We start from the raw sequence: 20830 nt of genomic DNA, 5'->3' as shown, positions 1-20830 counted from the left end.
CTTCCAAATTTTTTAGACATTACTCCACTGACTCTTAATTTCAGTGTTGCTGTCCCGATCCTTTATATGGACCCATATTTTCTCTGTGGAAGCTTTTAGGATATTTATTTATTTATTTATTTATTTATTTATTTATTTATTTATTTATTCATTCATTCATTCATTCATTCATTCATTCACAGAGAGAGAAAGCGAGAGAGGCAGAGACATAGGCAGAGGGAGAAGCAGACTCCATGCACCGGGAGCCTGATGTGGGATTCGATCCCGGGTTTCCAGGATCGCGCCCTGGGCCAAAGGCAGGTGCCAAACCGCTGCGCCACCCAGGGATCCCCGATTTTTCTTTTTAATGACTATACCTTAGACTTGGTCATCGCAACCCTTTACTAATTTCAGTTTGAAGTATTTTGTTCACAGACCACCACCTGTTTCTATGTTGCTTGTGTTCTGACTCCTACAATTCACCCCTACATGGACTCCAGTTTATATTACCTTCTTATTGTCGTTACCCTTTTGACTCTCTTTTCTAACTTTAAAACTATCTTCCTTCATTACAGCTACTCCCTTACCTGTACTTGCAGCTCTCTTCCTCTCTTGCCTATTGTACCTCAATTCTAGTTAAGTCCATCCCTCTATCTGCTGTGCCTTTACACTTGCACACCTCAGTTGATTGCAGTTGATTGCACTCTGATTGGTCTACTTTCATTTCACCACCACGTACTTCCAAGTGGGCCTTAAGTGCCCTTCCCTGGGTCATTCACACTCCATCTCAGAATTCTAACAGTTGTACCATCATTACTTGAAGCCAACCTACCTTTCTACTGTACTAAATAAGTGAAAGTCATCTCACCTACCTGCACATGTGCCCTGTGTTCTTTGACCCTTCTCTTTGTCTAGATGAACCTATATGAGGGCAATCTCTTCTGCTTGTACATTAGATCCCATAACCTGTCTTATATTAACAAATATTCCTCTAGCAATTCTACCCTCTGTCCCTTGCGTAATGAATTTGCCCCTCTGCTGGATCATTCCCATTAGTATGTTACCATTTCTTCACATAACATAACTTCAGCTTCTCTCCCATATCTCAGTTCTTTTTAGCCAGAATCCTTAAGAGATGTCCATTCTCTCTTGAATCCTCTCCAGTCAGACTTTGAATGGTGTTCCACCAAAACTTCATCATCTTGGTCATCTAAGACCTCAGTGATGCTAAACCCATTGATTAATGTTTGGTCTTAAACTTAATCAGGCATCGGATTTTTGACATGAAATCCATCCTTGAAACAAATTATTTTCTCTTTTTAAGATGGTTTTTTTCCCCTGGTTCCCTGCCTCACTGGTTGTTCTTGTTTGTCATCTCATTTTCTAAACCAACACTGTCCAATAGATATAGAATGCAAGCCATTTAACTCATTTAAAATGTTCTAGTAGTCTGTGGGTGAAATTTTTGTTAACATTTTACGTAGTCCAGTGTATCTAAAATAATATTTTGATATATAATCATTTATAAAATATTGAGAATTGCCAAAATATGGAAAGAGCCCAGGTGTCCATTGATAGATGAATGGATAAAGAAGATATGTGTGTGTATATACACATATGTATGTATATGTATAAACATATACCTGTGCATATATACACACACACACACACACTGGAATATCATTCCACCGTCAAGAAGAATCGAGTCTTGCCATTTGCAGCGATGTGGATGGAACTAGTGTGTATTGTGAAATACAATTTCTCTGAAAGAGAAAGACAAATACCATATAAATACCATATGATTGGGCAGCCTGGGTGGCTCAGCGGTTTAAGCGCCTGTCTTCGGCCCAGGGCGTGATCCTGGAGACCCAGGATCGAGTCCCACATCGGGCTCCCTGCATGGAGCCTGCTTCTCCCTCTGCCTGTGTCTCTGTCTCTCTCTCTGTGTCTATCATGAATAAATAAATAAAATCTTAAAAAAAAATACCATATGATTTCACTCATGTTGAATTTAAGAAACAAAACAGATGAACATAGGGGAATGGAAGGAAAAATAAAATAAGGTAAAAACAGAGGCAAACCATAAGAGACTTTTTTAAAGGATTTATTTAGAGAGAGAGAGAGAGCATGCACAAGCAGGGGTAGCTGAAGAGAGAGGACAAGAAGCAGACAGCTGTGCTGAATGGAGAATGCAGTGTGCGGGTTGATCTCATGACTGAGATCATGACCTGAGCTGAGATCAAGAATTGGATGTTTAACCCAGTGAGCTGCCCAGGAACCCCAAGAGATTCTTAACTACAGGGAACAAACTGAGGGTTGCTGGAGGGGAGATGAATAGGAGGATGGAATAACTGAGTGATGGGCATTAAGGACACACTTGATGTAAATACGCACTGGGTATTATATGCAACTGAAGAATCACTAAACTCTATCCTGAAACTAATAATACACTGTATGTTAACTAAAATAAAAATTAATGAGATGTAAAATTATATTTTTTTGTAGCAAATATTCTAAGTGTGGTCTCTATGTTACACCTACAGCACGTCTCAGTTTGATTCAAATGCTCTCTACTTAATTGGCTGTGTAATGACCATATTGGTCAGCACAATTCTAAACATTGGTGTGGCTCAGGTCCTGTCTTTATACCTCATCTCTCCATACTCATTCCACTGATGATCTCATGCAGTTTCATAGTCTTAAATTCTGTCTCTGCTATTGAATGTTAAGTTTGTATCCTCAGCTGAGACTTTATAGATTTCCCTAAATCTCAGACTCACATATGCTACTGCCTGTTCTGCATTTTCCACTTGGACGTCTATCTCAGACTTCACATTTCCAAAATAGAGCTGCTGATTTTCCCCTTGCCTCCTAATTTCTTCCTTCTGTAGTCTTCTCAATTTCAGCAAACAGAGCTTTGTTCTTCTAGTTGTGCAGAATAAAAACCTTGGAGTCATCTTTGACTCTTCTCTTTCTCTCATACCCTACATCTAAACCCTCAGAAAGTCCTAGGAAACAAAGGTTGGCAGTCTACAGCCTATAGGCCTATCCAGCCTGCTCCTGTGTTTTTATTATGGCCGTTAAGCAAAGAATGTTTTTTGAATTTTTATTTAAGATTTTTTTTTATTTTTATTTTTTACTTATTCATTTCAGAGAGAGAGAGAGAGAGAGCACAGTCATGAGCCAGGGGGGTAAAGGGCAGAAGGAGAGGAAGAAGCAGACTCCCCACTGAATCCAACACAGGGCTCCATCTCAGGATCCTGGGATCATGACCTGAGCAGAAGGAAGACACTTAACCAACTGAGCCCCCGATATGGCCCCCATTTATGTGTGTTTTAAATGGTTACATTTAAATAGTCATATAAGTACTTACATAATATTCTCTATTTTACCACATGGCTTGCAAAGCATGAAATATATATTATACGGCTCTTTAAAGAAAAGTTTGCCTATCCTTACTGATACTGTTATTTGTTTAATTAGCATGTGCCAGGCATTGGGGCAGGTGCTGCTGGGTATTCTGCACCTGTAATGACAGGCATGTATTGCTTTGCTGTTCAGGCTGCGGGTGGGAGGGGAGAGTAAGAGCTCCTTCCTTAAACATCCAGCTACTAGAGCCACACCTCATCCTTCAAAGGTGTCTGATACCTCTAATCCTTTTTTTTTTTATTTTTTTTATTTTTATTTTTTTTTTATTTTTTTAAAGATTTTATTTATTTATTCATGATAGTCACAGAGAGAGAGAGGCAGAGACACAGGCAGAGGGAGAAGCAGGCTCCATGCACCGGGAGCCCGACGTGGGATTCGATCCCGGGTCTCCAGGATCACGCCCCGGGCCAAAGGCAGGCGCCAAACCGCTGCGCCACCCAGGGATCCCCTTTTTTTTTTTTAAGATTTTATTTATTTATTTATTTGACAGAACACAAGGAGAGGGAGAGGGAAAGGATGAAGCAGGCTCCCCACTGAGCAGGGAGCTTCAGTGCAGGGCTCTATCCCAGGATCCGGGAATCATGACCTGAGCCAAAGGCAGACGCTTAATTGGAGCCACCAGGTGCCCCTAATACCTCTAATTCTTGAACGCTTTCTTCATCCTTGCTTTCCAAGGGCATCGGTTTAGCTTTTTCCACTCACCTAAGTCAGTTACTTTTTGTCCATTTACTTTGTATTTTCCAAAAATTGCCTTACGTATTTTGTTTGTTGTACTCCATTCTCTGTCCTTTGGGATTCAAACTTTTTAATTCCTCTAGTGTCATCTTTAGTATGATTTTAAGAGGTGTAATGGAAGTACTGTTTTTAACCAGAAGTTGAACATTTTTGCTGCCTACATGATAAAAGTTAAAACCCTTAGAGTAACACTTCCCGTGAGCTGGTTCTAACTTTATTGCTCATCTTTTTTGTTGTTCGTTTATTGAGTTATGTTAGAGATACACCACTGTGTAAGTTTGGGGTGTACAACATATTGATATGATGCATTTATATTGCTATATAATTGCAGTAGTAGCCATAACACCTGTTGTATCACATAATGATCATTACTTCTTAGTGCTGGGAACAGTTAAAATCTAGTCTCTTAGCAAGCTAATGTTTATAATACAGTTTTGTTGTTTACAATCCCTATATGTGTATGAGGTCTCTAGGACTTACTTACCTACTAGTTGCAGATATGTACCCTAAACATCTCTCCCGTTCCTCCACTCTCCACTCACCATTTTATTTGCTTTTACTCACCATTTTACTAGCTTCTATAATTTTGGGTTTTTTTTTAGATTCTACATGTAAAAGATAACATACAGTATTTGTCTTTCTCTGACTTAGCATGTTATCCTCAGGGTCTATTTATGTTGTTGCAAATGACAGAATTTCCTTTTTTCTCATGGCTGAATAGTATTCTACTCTATATGCATATATATACACCACATCTTTATCCATTTATCCATTGGAGGACACTTAGGTTGTTTTCATGTCTTGGCTATTGTGAACAATGCTACAATAATATGGGAGTTGTATAGGTCTCTTCATTACCTGCTTTCATTTCTTTTTGCTATATACCTAGAATTGGGTTTGCTGGATCATATATATGGTAGTTATATTTTAAATTTTTTGAGGAACTTCCGTACTGTTCTCCATAGCGGCTGAAACAGTTTGCATTCCCACCAACAGTGTACAAAGACTCCCTTTTCTCCACATCTGGATCAACATTTGTCATCTCTTACCTTGTTGATGATCACACTTAGAGGTGTGAGCCAACATCTCATTGTGATACATGGTACAGATATCATTGGGTGTTTTTACTCATCTTTTTTCTCCCTGTGGCTTATTGTTGTTCAGCTGCTCCTGAGTACACTATTCTCTTTCATTATCCCATGCTTTTGCACAGGATGCTCTTTCTAGCTCTTATGCTTTTTCTCCTTTTTAGGATAAAGTCCTACTTATCTTCAAATGTGGATCTCCACCTCCTGAATTGCCCATACAGACTTCAGTTTTCTTCTTTGCCCTTCTTAGCACATTCTTCTGTTACAGCTGGTGCCTACATACTGGCTTACATGGAACAGTCCTACTTGGCATCTTTTATCCTGATGTAGTTATTAATAGCATCCCCTTCTACTCTCAGTAGTATGCCACTTGGAGTAATAATGGTATGGCCCACCCCTTCTTTTGTCATTTATTTTGTATATGTGCTGCTGAAGCGAGCACTTGTCATTTATTTTGAACGTGAATGTGATGTTTGGAGGTAGGTCCTGCTTCTTTTTGTAAACATGTAAATCTAAGACTGCCTTAGAGCTTAGGATGGTGAAGAAGAAAGATTATTTCTTTTTTTTTTTTTTTTTTTGAAAGATTATTTCTGATATTCCTGTTATTTGGCATGACTTAAGTAAGTATGCATCACTTAAGTCACTGTAGTTGAATTTTCCTCTTTTTTGCAACCAAGCATATTTTTAAGGTAATAAATAAAACTATAAAGGTTCTGGTTTGCCTGGCAAGGAGTAAACAGTTACCCATTTGGCATGTATTTCTCCAGATATTTTCTGTAATATGTATATATGTGTATTTCACTAAACATCATGGAATTATGTAAAATACTTGCAACTTTTTTCCACAGACAATAGAAAATAGATTTCTGTATGTACCAGTATATTGTAGGTAGAGAGCTACCTCATTGTTTTTTATTGGCCTGCATAGCATCATGTTAAGAGTATAGGTTTTGAATAGTTATTTCTGACAAGAATTGTTAAAGGATACTAAAACTAGTAAGCAAAAGTATAATGAGCACTGGATTTGTACCTACCCTCCAAGTATCTTCCCATAAGATACTAATTACAAAGGGAAGATGATTCATTTATAGGGAAGAAACACGGCAAATAACACCTCAGCTAAATGGCCAGACTTAATATCACCAATAATGGGACAATTCAACATCCTTCAGCATTCAGAGAGAATGCTCCATGAAGAACACAGCATCACGTCTGTGATATTCCTATTAAATATAGCATAAATTGGATTTTATTTTGGAGAAACATAAAGCAAACTTATATTGAGGGATGTAGTTGTTAAAAATAACTTTGGCCTATACTATTCCAAAATGTCAGGGCATGAAAGATAAGGACCAAGGAAATGCTCCACATTAAAGCGACATGAATTACCAAATTTGATCATTGTACCATGGGTATGTAAGAGAATGATTTATGGTTTTGGCAAATCACACTGAGTATTTGGAGGTGAAGGAACATCACAATCTATAACTTAGTCTCAAATGTTTAAGAAGTATAGAGAATGATAATGCAATATGGTAAAATGTTATCATTTGATGATTATGGGGAAGGAATTTAGGACCTCTCTATACTATTTTTGTCTTCTGAAATTTTTTCAAAATAAAAGTTTAAAAAGTACAGTCTCTGGGGATTGCTACCACCTATGTTTGTGTTCTTCCTCTGTCACTTATATGCTTGTGGTGTTTGGGAATTTAAGTTTCTACACCTCAGTGTCCTCATTTATAAAATGTAGTTTGTAATAGTCCCTACCTCAGAGCGTTATTGTGAGGATTAATGAAGTTAATACAAGTAAGACGTTTAGAACAGTGTCTGGCACATAGTAAGTACTTAATGTTAGTTGTTACTATCATTTGTATTCCAGTGTATATTCAGTAAAGTATAAGCCACTTACTAATGGACATTTTAAATTGTTTGAAGTCTTAATCTGAATCATCTGTGGGCATGTTTTACCCTTACTTGTAGCTTTACTGTGTTACTCAGTATCTGGTCTGTTGAATGCACTCAGATTTGGGTGAATGGATCAAGTCATTTCAGGAGCACCTGAAATCTTTATGCAAGTATTTTATCAGTGAAATAAATTTTTAAAGTAGTAATGAATGATAACTGATATATTGTAATTTTTGTTTTAGAAGGGATTGAAAAAATTTTATTTTCTTAGAATATTACATTAGTACAATCAAGATCACTGGTTTGGTTGGAATCACATTTAATGCTGATATTGAGTGTTCTGCTACAGTTATGATTATAAATGTTTTACTATTACAGATTTCCTTGTGGAGATGCATTGTTTTAAATGCTGTGTTTTATAGGACCCTGAATACCCCTGATAACTTTCTGCAGTTACATTTTGGAAGTATTGTAAAGACATTGTAAAGTACAATAAAGAACGTGGGGCTTTATTTCTCAGGACATCCTCATCCTCTCAGTGGATAATAGGCTCTATAGTGGCTGTGATTGTATTTTGCCATTGTACCCCTGGGTACATTCTGTGTTCTGAAAATGGTTCAGAAATGAATAAGGAGAACATTTTCCTTACTCATCCACACCTCCAAATTCTTGATTTCAGAACTGCTACCCTTTTCAGTTAACTGTCTGCCTCCAGCTCAAGTCATGAAACCAGGGTCCTGGGATTGAACCCCACATTGGGCTCCCTGCTTCTCCCTCTCCCTCTGCCTGCCGCTCTCCCTGCTTGTACTCTCTCACTCTAATAAATAAAAATCTTTATTTAAAAAAAAAAATACTACCCTTTGCTCGCTGCCACTTACTTTCTGGCTGCCTTACTCTGATTCCCCTACTCTTGCTATCCTTCAGTTCCACAGAGACCTCCAGTTTCCAGATGCTGCTCCTTTAGTTTTCTCTATTACTTCTGTTGTGTCCATGGTCCAGTGGTAAAATCATTCTTTCTCAAACACCCTTGATTCCCTTGCCCCTCTTGTCTCATGATGTGTCACTTATATGGCAAAATCCCAACCATCTGCCTGCTTGCTGCTTGCACCCAAACAGCAGAAGGCTGCTAGAAAAAACCCACATCTGTGTGTCTATTCTCACTTTAATTTTAGGACTGCAAATCTCAGATGGGCACTCAGCACTAGGGACAGTCCTATCCTACAACACTTCTGTGGTAAACTTTCTTTAACAGCCTCTCAGTGACTTCTCCACATATTTTACTTCACAAAACCTCTATTGACAACCCTCTTTTCTGTGTTTTCTTTGTACCTTAATGAAATATTAGATGGAATCAGATGTAGGTTAAAGTGCCCTATCTTCTCACAATCACATGTTGCTAACCTGTGTTGGTACCCACATCATCTGCCTTCTTTCTATCTTGTGAAAATGCAGTTCCCCTGACCATCTAAGCTCATCTTCCACTTGTGTTCTAGATTCTGTCTCTGGCCTGCTGCAGTCATTAACCATTCTTTGTTATGCATTATTAGTGTCTCCTTCCCTACTATGTTATTCTTTTGGCATATAAACATGCTTAAATATCGTTCAATTTAAAACAAAAATCACCTGGATCCCATGGCTCCTTATCTAGTGTCATTTCTCTGCTACCCTATGCAAAAAAAACTTCTTGAATGAGCTATAAATATTTACTTATTTTTTTTTTTATCTCTTCTCACCCTCTTCTATTGGTCATTCTTTTTCTACAACTGCACAGAAGCTAGTCTTAACAAGCTCCTTAAAGATAACTGTCTTGCTAAATCCATTGTTCTCACCCCTCTCCCTCTCCAGCCATCAGCCTCATTTTACACAGTTGACCTCTCCTCGTCTTCCTGGTACAGCTGTCTCTTGGTTTCTATCTTCCTTACTGGTTAACCTATTTCCTGTGCTTGCTTCTCTGGATGCTGGGACTTATTCCTGGGCTCCTCTGTATCTTCTGCTTCAGTCAGTGTCCTCTAGTCCTGATTCCTCCCCTGATTTTCAGACTCACACAAGTGCCTGCCTGAAATCTTCACTTGGATACCTAAAAAATTATAAACGTTAACATACTAAAATTGTACTCCATCTCTGCCTTTAAACCTCTTCCTCTGAAAATCTGCCCTATCTCAATAAATTGTACCATCATATACCAGTTCCTCAGACCAAATACCTAAAAATAATCCTTGATTGCACGGTTTACCTCATACCCCACATTCACTTCATTGGCACATCATGTTGGCTTTACCTTTTCAATATATCCTGATTTCAGCAACTTCTCATCACTTATAATCTCATCACATCACCATCAGCTCCTGCTTGCATTGTTGGGTGGTGTCCAGTATCTGGTCTCCCTGGTTTTATGTTGACTTTTGTCCTTGTTGAATCTACAGGGTTTCAAGAGTACTCTTTTAATGGTAGCATCTGTTTATAGAACTCCTCTGCTTCAGTCCTCCAATGACTTGGATTAAGTTCTTGTTACTGAGAATACTATTTATTTCACAGACCTATGATACTCTGTGACGTAAATGCTTTTCCTTAGACTCCTCTTGGACAGCAGTGCCTAAGTAGGGCATACTGGTGTGTTTTGTTTTCACAGTGTTGGTCTATTTGATTTGTAAAAATTTAGTAACATTTAAAAATTGGAGAATTTTACATTAAATTAGATATTCTGAAAAACATTAGCCTTGCATTCATTACTTAATAAGGTAAGTGTTTTGTTTTCACAGTGTTGGTCTATTTGATTTGTAAAAATTTAGTAACATTTAAAAATTGGAGAATTTTACATTAAATTAGATATTCTGAAAAACGTTAGCCTTGCATTCATTACTTAATAAGGTAAGTAGCAGCTGGCTTCCTTTACGTGTGCATTCTCTAGTCGGCCACAGTCTTTACCACTCCCCCAGGTATCTTGTAGCCAACCTGATCTACTTAGGAAGATGACCTCTGCCATACAGTAGGTCATCATTCATTTGACTTTTTTTTGTTAATGGTACTTTGTGGCAAGTACAATTCTAAGCCCTGGATATAAAGCAGTGACTACAACAGAGACTTAATATCATTGATTTTGCATTCCTTGGGACAGATAATGTGTCAGTAAGCAAATATATAATGTCAAGTGTTGTTAAGTTCTGTGAAGAAAAGTAAAGCAGAGACAGCACATGTAAAATGGTGGAGGGTGCTGTTTTAAAGAGAATGCATAGGGCAAACCTCTGTATGAGGAATTGACATTGGAACAGAGGCTATAATATAGGGAGGGATGGGGCCCTGAAAACGTTAGGAGGAAACTCTTTGTGGGGAGAGGTAGCAAGTATAGAGGTCCTGAGAAGAGAATCTGTTTGATGTGTCCAAGGGATGACAAGAAGGCCTGTGTGACAATGCATTGAAGGTGAAGAATTGTAGGTGGAAGGGAATGAGGTTGGAGAAGGGAGGCCAGGGCTGCATGGTGATTGGTGATAGGCCTCAGTCCATGTGGGTTTCTGGATTTTCCTGTGAGCAGGGAAACAGTTGAAAGGTTCTGAGTAAGACATGATGTGAAATCATTTATTTTAAAGCAATCTCTTTGGCTTCTGGCAGTGAATAAATTATAGCAGGGATAAGCATGGAAGGGAGGGACTTGTGTGGAAGCAGCTATAGAAGTGAGAGAGGGTGATGACTTCAGTAGAGAGAATTGTGAAAAGTGAGAGTTATGCTTAGGTGAGAAATTGAAGGTCGAGCCTTTTGGGTTTTCTGATGGTTGGATACAAGGCATGGAAAAACGAGAGGGGTGCCTGGGTGGCTCAGTTCGTTAAGTGTCCAACTTGATTTTGGCTCGGGTCATGATGAGGGTCTTAAGATGGAGCCCTGCATCAGGCTCCACACTGGGTGTGGAGTCTACTTGAGATTCTCTCTCTCTCTCTCTCTTTTTGAGATTCTCTTTCTCCCTCTCCCCTGCACATGTGCGCCTTCTCTCTTTCTCTTTAAAAAAAAAAAAAAAAATGGGATCCTTGAGTGGCTTAGCGGTTTAGCGCCTGCCTTCAGCCTGGGGCGTGATCCCGGAGTCCTGGGATCGAGTCCCATGTCAGGCTCCTTGCATGGAGCCTGCTTCTCCCTCTGCCTGTGTCTCTGCCTTTCTCTCTCTCTCTCATGAATAGAATAAATAAATAAAATCCTTAAAAAAAAAAAACGAGTGGAATTGTGGGGCAGGTTTTCAGTCAGAGTAACTGGGTGGTTGGAGGTGCCATTTAGCAACATGGTAAACGCTGGGAGAGTTCCTTTTTAGATGTGTAAAATGTGAGAGTCCTATTTGGTGGCCTAGTAGAGATAGAGTATAAACTTTACCTAGAGGATAAGCTTATAGCTCTGTAACACAACCTGAGATTTTTAAAGACTCAATCCTATGAGTCCTGTAATACAACTAACATCAGTTCTTTGAACCCAGGGACATTGGTTTTTTTTTTTTTTTTTTTCTCCCTTTCTGTTTGTAACATGTATTATAGTATATGATCTGGATTATGTTCTCACTGATGTTTTTATTAAGAACCCACAGAAATGTTGCCATAGTTTTGGCCATTGCTATAGATATATGCCTATTATTCCATTATATTAGGCTTCTGTATACATTTTTATAAGAATTATAACAGAAACATTCCTTTAATAGACTCTTGTGACTTAATCAAATCAGCCAAATGATACTTAGTTTTTAAAGTGAGTCTAGCAAACTACTTAATTTGTTAATGTCTCAGCAGTAAATTTTAAATGACTTTGTAGGTGGGAATCCATGTATGAATAATTTTCTCTTTACAGTGGGGCCGAAGTGGAAGTATGCTTTTGCTATCACTGAGTAATTCTATTTGAGAAGGCTTAACTTTTGTGGCCTAACAGTGTGTAAATAAGCATATGATAATTTTTGAAGCAAAAGTCTTGTTTAAATCTTGCAACCTTATCTAGCAGTAATTACTGTGTATTTACTGTTCACTTGGGAAAGTGAGAATACTTTGTAAGTGGGAATTTTTGTTTTCTGATATTATTAGCATTAACCTTATTTTGCAAGTTAGCATACTACATCCAAGTATATTTAAATTGCCTTAAGAACAGATGATTAAAGGTAGAGATAGCATTAGAATATGGTGTTTTTAAGGATACTCTGGGGAAAGCATGGATATATGATAGCAGTATTTAGACAAGCAGATGACATTTCATTACTGTGTTCGTGTTAGCAAATAGTGATTTTGTAAGAGAAATATAATGAAAAGTTTTGCTACTACTCAAGGGCCTAATTATTCCTTTCCTGTACAGGAAGATTTTCAGTCAATGACATATGGATTTAAAATGGCTAACAGTGTGACAGACCTTCGAGTTACAGGTAAAACAATTTATACGATGATTCACAAGTTTTGTATTTGGATTTATATTTCCTCTTTAAACTCATCATCTCTCTTTTTAGGCATGCTAAAAGATGTGGAGGATGACCTGCAAAGAAGAGTAAAGGTATATTTCTTTTCTCTTTGTTTTGGTATAGGATTTTTGTATTCTTCTAAATGTCAAGTTACCTTAGCTAATTACAAATACCAAGTGTAAGGAGGACCAACAGCTTCCTTTCTATATGCTGTGCCTTTTTTGCAATTAATTTGAGGACAGCTACAGGAAGTTGTTTCTGGTGAATTAATGTCTCTTTCAGGTATTAAAATTTTAACCATTTTTTTGCCAGTGTTTTAGAATTATAGTATGCTCTTTTAAGAATAGCATAATATTCTAGAATTTTAAGTTCCTCAAAGTTAAGGACTGTCTTCTTCAATAGCTATTACAAGGTCTGCAGCACAGTAGAAGACCTCAGTAAATGGTCGTGTCCCAAATCTGCTGAAAACCATGGTTATCAAAGCAATTTTATATTACCACCTTATTGTTACCATAAATAGTTGATGTTTATAATTAAGCAGCGAATTAGGCAATAAAATGCATATAGTGTCCTATTTTTAGGTGAGAAAAATACAGCTTAAAAGAGTTAAGTAAACTGAGTCTCCTGAAGGGCTTGCCACTAGGGAGTGGCAGCGCAGGGCTCGCTCCCGAATCTTCTGCCATATCTTCCTGTACTGCTGCCCTACAGTTGTCAAAGTAGCCAGTTACAGTTATGCTTTACAAGAGGTTTTGCATGTTAGTGTGGAACAGTCAGCACTTACCACATGATTTTATTTTTATGATGTGATTTTTGTAAAGGTTACTGTTTTTTTCAAACAGGGTTAGTATTGAGAATATCAAGACTTTCAATTAATACGTCCTTTTAAAAAGAAAACAATATGATGTGTCATGTACTTATTTCATTCTTTTGCTTTTGATGTTTTTAATACCTTACTCTTCTGTGTGATCTTTATAATTTATATCAAAATGAACTTTCTGTATATAGTATTAATAGGAGGAAAATAAATACTAGATACAGCTTTTTTCTCCCAAATATTTTTCTTAAAAATAGATTCTTGTGTGTACTCAATAAATTAGGTTTAGCACTTTACCTTGTATTTTTACATATTTGTGTTTATTTTAATTCACATTTTTTAAAATTTTAGAGTACTCGAAGTCGACAAGGAGAAGAAAGAGATCCAGAAGTTGAACTGGAAGTAATTGAACTTATTTTCTGGTAGATAATATGAGAGAAGTCTACCTCTTAATGTTGTAGTTTTATGAACTGCGTTATAATTTATGGAAGCCCTTTTTAAGGTATTTCTTTAAAAATTGGACATTGCAAGGGATTTTATTTCCCTTGTACTTTTTTTGATAGAAAGATAATACAACTCTTTCAAATTCATTATTTCAAAGCTCTTCAGTATTCCTGTGAGGTAGGAAGAAAATGATTTTTTACAGATGATATGTCAAAACTTGGCAAAACTCAAGAACTTGGACAGTATGAAAAGTACTGAATCTTTGTTGAGATCTGTAATTTTCTGATGCTGCTTAAAGAATCTTTTTATCAGTTCTATTTAAAATGCTAATTAAATTAGTTTTTGAGATAATAGTCTAACTTTTTAAGGAAAAGTCCATCCCATTGATACAGAGCTTTATGTTTCTATTTCAATAGAACAAACTTTTTATTTTCTGCAGCTCATTTTTCAGGCATTTAAAATACTGTTAGTGAAGGTGTTTGTAATATAGTAAGTTATTAGCTTTGAAATTTAGGACTTATAACACTATATTTTAAAATGAAATTCCTTTAAGAGACTTTGCATCTTTTAACTTCTAGTCCTTTCTTATTTTTTAGCACCAGCAGTGTTTAGCAGTATTCAGCAGGGTGAAATTCACTCGAGTGTTATTGACAGTGCTTATAGCCTTTACTAAGAAAGAGGTAAGAACATTTACTGTAATCTATTTCAGTGAACTTTTTGTGGAGGCAGGAGAGAAAGCAGGACATGGTGCTTTTTTTTTTTTTTTTAATTTATTCATGAGAGACACAGATAGAGGCAGAGACCTAGGCAGAGGGAGAAGCAGGCTCCATGCAGGGAGCCTGATGTGGGACTCAATCCCCAGACCTGGGATCATGCCCTGAGCCAAAGGCAGATGCTCAGTTGCTGAGCCACTGACAATGAATGGTGCATTATTCAAGTAGTTCTGAAACTTTTCCATTGAAACACCTCCAATCACACATATACGGTGTTTGGTATATTTCATATATAGTTTATATAATATATATATATATTTCATATATATTTTAGAGATATTAGATAATTTTCTCAAAAAGTCACAGGAATTTACATTCTACTCTAAACATATCCATATCTGTTGATATCTAAAATAGTGTTTTATATTACATATTAGTGGTACAATAATAGAAACTGCAATTGCTTGTGTATAGTCCTACTTTGTGAATTGAAAAGGAGAAAGCAAAAATCAGAATTTTAGGTAGACTTCTTTCATTCAGTTCAATAATTAACTGTTGGATTTGTGTAGAACCAAAAAAGCTCTAGATGGTGAATATTTTTTCTTCATGTGTATTTGCATTAAATCAATTATAGACTAATTTGTAGATAATTAGGAAGTGGTGAGTAGAGATCCAACCTTTTACAATTGATCTAACTTCTAAGTCTCTTTTTTCCTGCTTTTTAAATTTCACCTTAATGAATGGCATAGTAGAAACGTTGCAATTTTCCATTTGACTGCAACTCAGTTTTTTTCCTTTCTTTTTTTAAAATATAAGACAAAGAATAAGCCAAAGATGTTTCCTATTATTTTTAAATGGCTCCTACCAGAACAGAAATGGGGAAAAAAAACATTTCTATCCTAACAGGATCTGAGCATCCTGTAATAAGTGAATAGTTTGTGAAAACCGATGTCATTATAACATTTAATTTCATTATTGTTTATAGGATTTTCCTATTTAATGTATATCTTTCAGTGAAAGAATATGTAAGAATGTTTTTGGTGATTTATTTGCTAGACCAGTGCTGTTGCAGAAGCTCAAAAATTGATGGTTCAAGCAGCAGATCTTCTTTCTGCCATTCACAATTCATTGCATCATGGCATCCAGGCTCAGAATGATACTACAAAAGGAGGTAATTGTTTTACTCTTCCTTTTTTTTCCTTACCCATCTAGAATGTATAGAGTTTGGTTTATTCTAAAATTTCTTTTAAGTCCATCTGTTTGGACCTCGGAATGTTTAAGTCCATAGACTTTTATATAAAGTGTTTATGCTTTCCTTTAAAATTTATTATAGACCAGAAATTGGACTATAAAACTTGACTATCTTCTGTTTATTATGGTTTGGGCTGTGAATATTTAATATCTGATGATCATTCTGTAATGTAAGCAATACATTCTTTTTTTTAAATCACCTCTTCCTTTACTCCATTGAGACATCATCTCTTCAGTTACATAGTATTTCCTGAATAGTTGGCCTATACCCTCTGTGGTCTCCTTGCACTCATACATACCTCTGTATAACATTTTTTTAGTACATCATATTATAATTGTTTACCTGTTTGTCCTTTCATGACAATATTTCAGGTCAGGAACTGTCCTATTTGTGTTTCTCTACAGAGTTGGCACATTGGTGGTAGATTGTATTTATGAAATATTTCTTAAAATGAAAGAATAATGTACCTTTGTTGTATAAGTTGCAGCGGAGTTAACATTTTAGATAATATATAGCAATTTTGATTCTTAAAATTCATTATAAAGAGATATTTATATTTTAAATTGTACACTTCTAGTAAGATATACGTTAATTATATCTCAGAGTTGTGATTAAAAGAGGATGGAGCAATATTTTCAGAATTTGACTGGAAGAATGGTTTTTAATCTTGAATCCTAGTTCGAAACTGTCATTTAATTGTGAAGAAAAATAATACTAGGATTTAAAGTCTCAAAATTAATCTCCCAGAAGTTTTTGAAGGTATTACTGGTATATGTGTTCCATTAAAACAAGGGACTAAGGGGATTCCGGGAAAGGTGGCAGAGTAGAAGGATCCTAGGCTTACCTTATTTTAGAGATACACTTTATAACACCCGTATCAGTGTAAATAACCCAGAAAACAACCTGAAGACTGGCAGAAAAGACTCTCCACAGCTAAATATAGAGAAGAAGCCACATGGAAGAGGGTAGGAGGGGCAAAGACACGGTCAGAAACTGAACCTGACTCCCAGAGCTATCTCCAGGAGTGAGGAACACTGAAGGTAGCAGAGAGGGAAGAGGAGTGGACCCCACATGGAGGCATGAGGGACCTACACTGGAAAGATGAATTGCCATAATATTTGGCTTTGAAATCCAGAAGGGCTCAACTTCTTGCATTTTTAAAATCAGTGGTGCTTAAGGCCTGAAACTTTAAAAGCCATCAGGCTCAGCTCTAAGGTAGAGGGCAATAGGAAACTGAGTCTTTGCCTTTCAAGAGACCGCATGACAATCCCACTGAGATAAAGCATAGAAGCAGCAGTTTGAGAATTTATTTGGGTAAGGGGATGGTTTCTAATCTTGAAATGAAATTTATTTTCTGGGCTTGGAAGTGTGCTGCAGGGACAGGAATCCTTAGGAGATTTCTCTAAGAACAGAAGAACAGATGGGTGCCATTTCCCTTTCCACCTACCCAGCCGAGAAGCACACCAATGGGAACCAGTGGTGCACTCTCCACCTAACTTGTTAAGAGCACATCCCACCCTCATGCTCTTCAGACCCCTCCAACACACCCCTTACAGTTTTCCCAAAGCTACTACATCACCACATCAGACTGGCACAAACGTTGCTAACACTGCATGCTGTTCCTTGCATTCACTTGCATACCCACCCCCATCTAATACATCCTCAATTGAAGTTCATTTAAAGTGGCAACACAAGCATGGCAGTGTACAAGCATCCCCAACGGGGTTTAGCACCCCTCAGAGTGACTCCTGCCCTGGGGAGAAGGCAAGAAATCACACACATTGATCCAACTGTAGCCCCACAGTGGGTTGGGGACATACATAGCATCTGAAAGCAGGCCCCAACCCACCAACAAGATGCTAAGGGGATGACACAGGTAAAGTGGTCTGAGTACTATGTGACCACAGCTCTGGCAAATGCCTAGTCTGACCCAAATCAAGCCCAAGGCAGCAGACTGGCCCATAAATAACACAGGGACCAAACCCTGCCCACAGCAGACAGAGAGAGCCAATTTAGACGATTGAAGGTAAACATGGCGCAGTCACAACAGTAGGGCGCACACAACACACATAGTAGACCCTGAAGCACCAGGTTCTGGTGAACAGAGGACATTGTACTGCAGGGCACCACAGGGCCTCTTCATAAGGCCACTACTTTTTTTTTTTTTTTTTTTTTTTTTTTTTTAGTATTTATTTATTTTGGTGAGAGGGTAGAGGGAGAGAGAGTCTTAAGCAGACTCTGCACTGAGATGGAGCCTGACACAGGCCTTCACAGATCGAGCGCTGTCGGGCTCCATCTCATGTCCCCAAGATCACGACCTAGACGAAACCAAGAATTGGACACCCAACTGACTGCCACACAGGTATTTCTCATAAGGCCACTACTTTCCAGAGTAGGAGACAGCTGACTTTTCTAACACATAGAAACAGACACAAAGGTTAGACAAAATGAAGAGATGGATGAATATGTCCTAAATGAAAGAAATGGATGGAATCACAGCAAGAGACCTAAGTGAAACAGATATGTAATATGCCTGATAGGAAATTCAAAGTGATGATCATAAAGATAGTCACTGGACTTGAGAAAAGAGTGGTATATCTCAGCGAAATCCTCAACAAAGAGATGTAATACAGAAAAGAAGCCATCAGAGATAAAGAGCTCAGTAACTGAAATTAAAAATACGCTAGAGGGAATGAATAGTAGACTAGAGGAAGCAAGAGAACAGATTAATGACCTGGAGGTCAGAATAATGGAAGGCATCAAGCCAAACAGAGAAAGAAAAAAGAATAATGAAAAATGAGAATAGATTAAGGGAATTTAGCAATATTCTCAGGTATAACAATATTCACATTATAGGGATCCTAGAAGAAGAGAGCAAAAAGGGGGAAGAAAATTATTGAAGAAATAGTGTGGAAAACTTCCTGAATCTAGGGAAGGAAGCAAATCCAGACCCACGAAACACAAAATTTCCCCAACAAAATCAACCCAAGGAAATATTCACCAAAGACATATCCTAATTAAAATGACAAAAAGTAGGGATAAAGAGAATTTATGAAGCAGCAAGACAAAAGACAGTTATATACCATGGAAATCCGATAAGGCTGTCAGCTGATTTTTCAGCAGAAACATTGCAGGCCAAAGGGAGTGGCATGATATATTCAAAGTGCTAACAGAAAACAAAAACCTGCAACTGAGTCTGTCCCACAAGGCTACCATTCAGAATTGAAGGAGAGATGAAGAGTTTTGTAGACAAAAGTTAAATGAATTCCTCACCACTAAGCCAGCTTTATAAGAAATATTTAAAAAAAATTTTTTTATTGGAGTTCAATTTGCCAACATAAAGCATAACATAAAGTGGGGTGCTTATCCCACCAAGTGCTCCCCTCAGCGCCCATCACCCAGCCACCCCTATCCCCCCGCCCACCTCCCCTTCCACTATCCCTTGTTCATTTCCCAGAGTTAGGTGTCTCTCATGTTCTGTCACCCTCACTGATATTTTCACTCATTTTCTCTCCTTTCCCTTTATTCTTTTTCACTAATTTTTATATTCCCCAAAAGAATGAGACCATATAATGTTTGTCCTTTTCTGATTGACTTATTTCACTCAGCATAATACCCTCCAGGTCCCTTCACATAGAAGCAAATGGTGGGTATTTGTCATTTCTAATGGCTGAGTAATATTCCATTGTATACATATACCACATCTTCTTTATCCATTCATCATTTGATGGACCGAGGCTCCTTCCATCATTTGGCTCTTGTGGACATTGCTGCTATAAACATTAGGGTGCAGGTGTTCCGGCGTTTCACTGCATCTGTATCTTTGGGGTAAATCCCCAGCAGTGCAATTGGTGGGTTGTAGGGCAGATCTATTTTTAACTCTTTGAGGAACCTCCACACAGTTTTCCAGAGTGGCTGCACCAGTTCACATTCCCACCAACAGTGCAAGAGGGTTCCCTTTTCTCTGCATCCTCTCCAACATTTGTGGTTTCCTGCCTTGTTAATTTTCCCCATTCTCACTGGTGTGAGGTGGTATCTCATTGTGGTTTTGATTTGTATTTCCCTGATGGCAAGTGATGCAGAGCATTTTCTCATGTGCATGTTGGCCATGTCTATGTCTTCCTCTGTGAGATTTCTGTTCATGTCTTTTGCCCATTTCATGATTGGATTGTTTGTTTCTTTGCTGTTGAGTTTTATAGATCTTGGCTACTAGCCCTTTATCTGATAACGTCATTTGCAAATATCTTCTCCCATTCTGTAGGTTGTCTTTTAGTTTTGTTGATTGTTTCTTTTGCTGTGCAGTAGCTTCTTTCTTGATGAAGTCTCAATTCATTTTTGCTTTTGTTTCTCTTGCCTTCATGGATGTATTTTGCAAGAAGTTGCTGTGGCCAAGTTCAGAAAGGGTGTGGCCTGTGTTCTTCTCTAGGATTTTGATGGAATCTTGTCTCACATTTAGATCTTTCATCCATTATGAATTTATCTTTGTGTATGGTGTAAGAGAATGGTCTAGTTTCATTCTTCTGCACGTGGATGTCCAGTTTTTCCAGCACTGTTTATTGAAGAGACTGTCCTTTTTCCAGTGGATAGTCTTTCCTGCTTTGTCAAGTATTAGTTGACCATAGAATTGAGGGTCCACTTCTGGATTCTCTATTCTGTTCCATTGATCTCTGTGTCTGTTTTTGTGCCAGTACCACACTGTCTTGATGACCACAGCTTTGTAGTACAACCTGAAATCTGGCATTGTGATGCCTCCAGCTGTGGTTTTCTTTTTTAATACTCCCCTGGCTGTTCAAGGTCTTTTCTGATACCACACAAATCTTAAGATGATTTGTTCCAACTCTCTGAAGAAATCCATAGTATTTTGATAGGGATTGCATTAAATGTGTACATTGCCCTGGGTAACATTGACATTTTCACAATATTAATTCTTCCAGTCCATGAGCATGAAATATTTTTCCATCTTTTGTGTCTTCCTCAATTTCTTTCAGAACACTTCTGTAGTTTTTGGGGTATAGATCTTTTACCTCTTTGGTTAGGTGTATTCCTAGGTATCTTATGCTTTTG

The 20830-nt window shown here is 37.6% G+C and overlaps 1 protein-coding gene across 8 annotated transcripts in view; it reads left to right on the top strand.

Annotated features, from left to right (window-relative positions):
• Positions 1–20830, top strand: part of NAA35 (N-alpha-acetyltransferase 35, NatC auxiliary subunit) — a 108633-nt gene that overhangs the window by 29712 nt on the left and 58091 nt on the right. For all 8 annotated transcript variants that reach the window (XM_025423163.3, XM_025423159.3, XM_025423161.3 and 5 more), the window contains 5 exons: positions 12444–12510; positions 12592–12635; positions 13709–13759; positions 14398–14481; positions 15571–15685. In XM_025423163.3, the coding sequence (XP_025278948.1) occupies positions 12444–12510; positions 12592–12635; positions 13709–13759; positions 14398–14481; positions 15571–15685 (361 nt within the window). The remainder of the gene's footprint in view (positions 1–12443; positions 12511–12591; positions 12636–13708; positions 13760–14397; positions 14482–15570; positions 15686–20830) is intronic.

Source organism: Canis lupus, chromosome 1 (genome assembly GCF_003254725.2).
Source record: "Canis lupus dingo isolate Sandy chromosome 1, ASM325472v2, whole genome shotgun sequence".
In the NCBI taxonomy this organism is placed as follows: Eukaryota; Metazoa; Chordata; class Mammalia; order Carnivora; family Canidae; genus Canis; species Canis lupus.
Note: the sequence above shows the minus strand (reverse complement) of the source record. Positions and strands in the feature narration are given on the sequence as shown.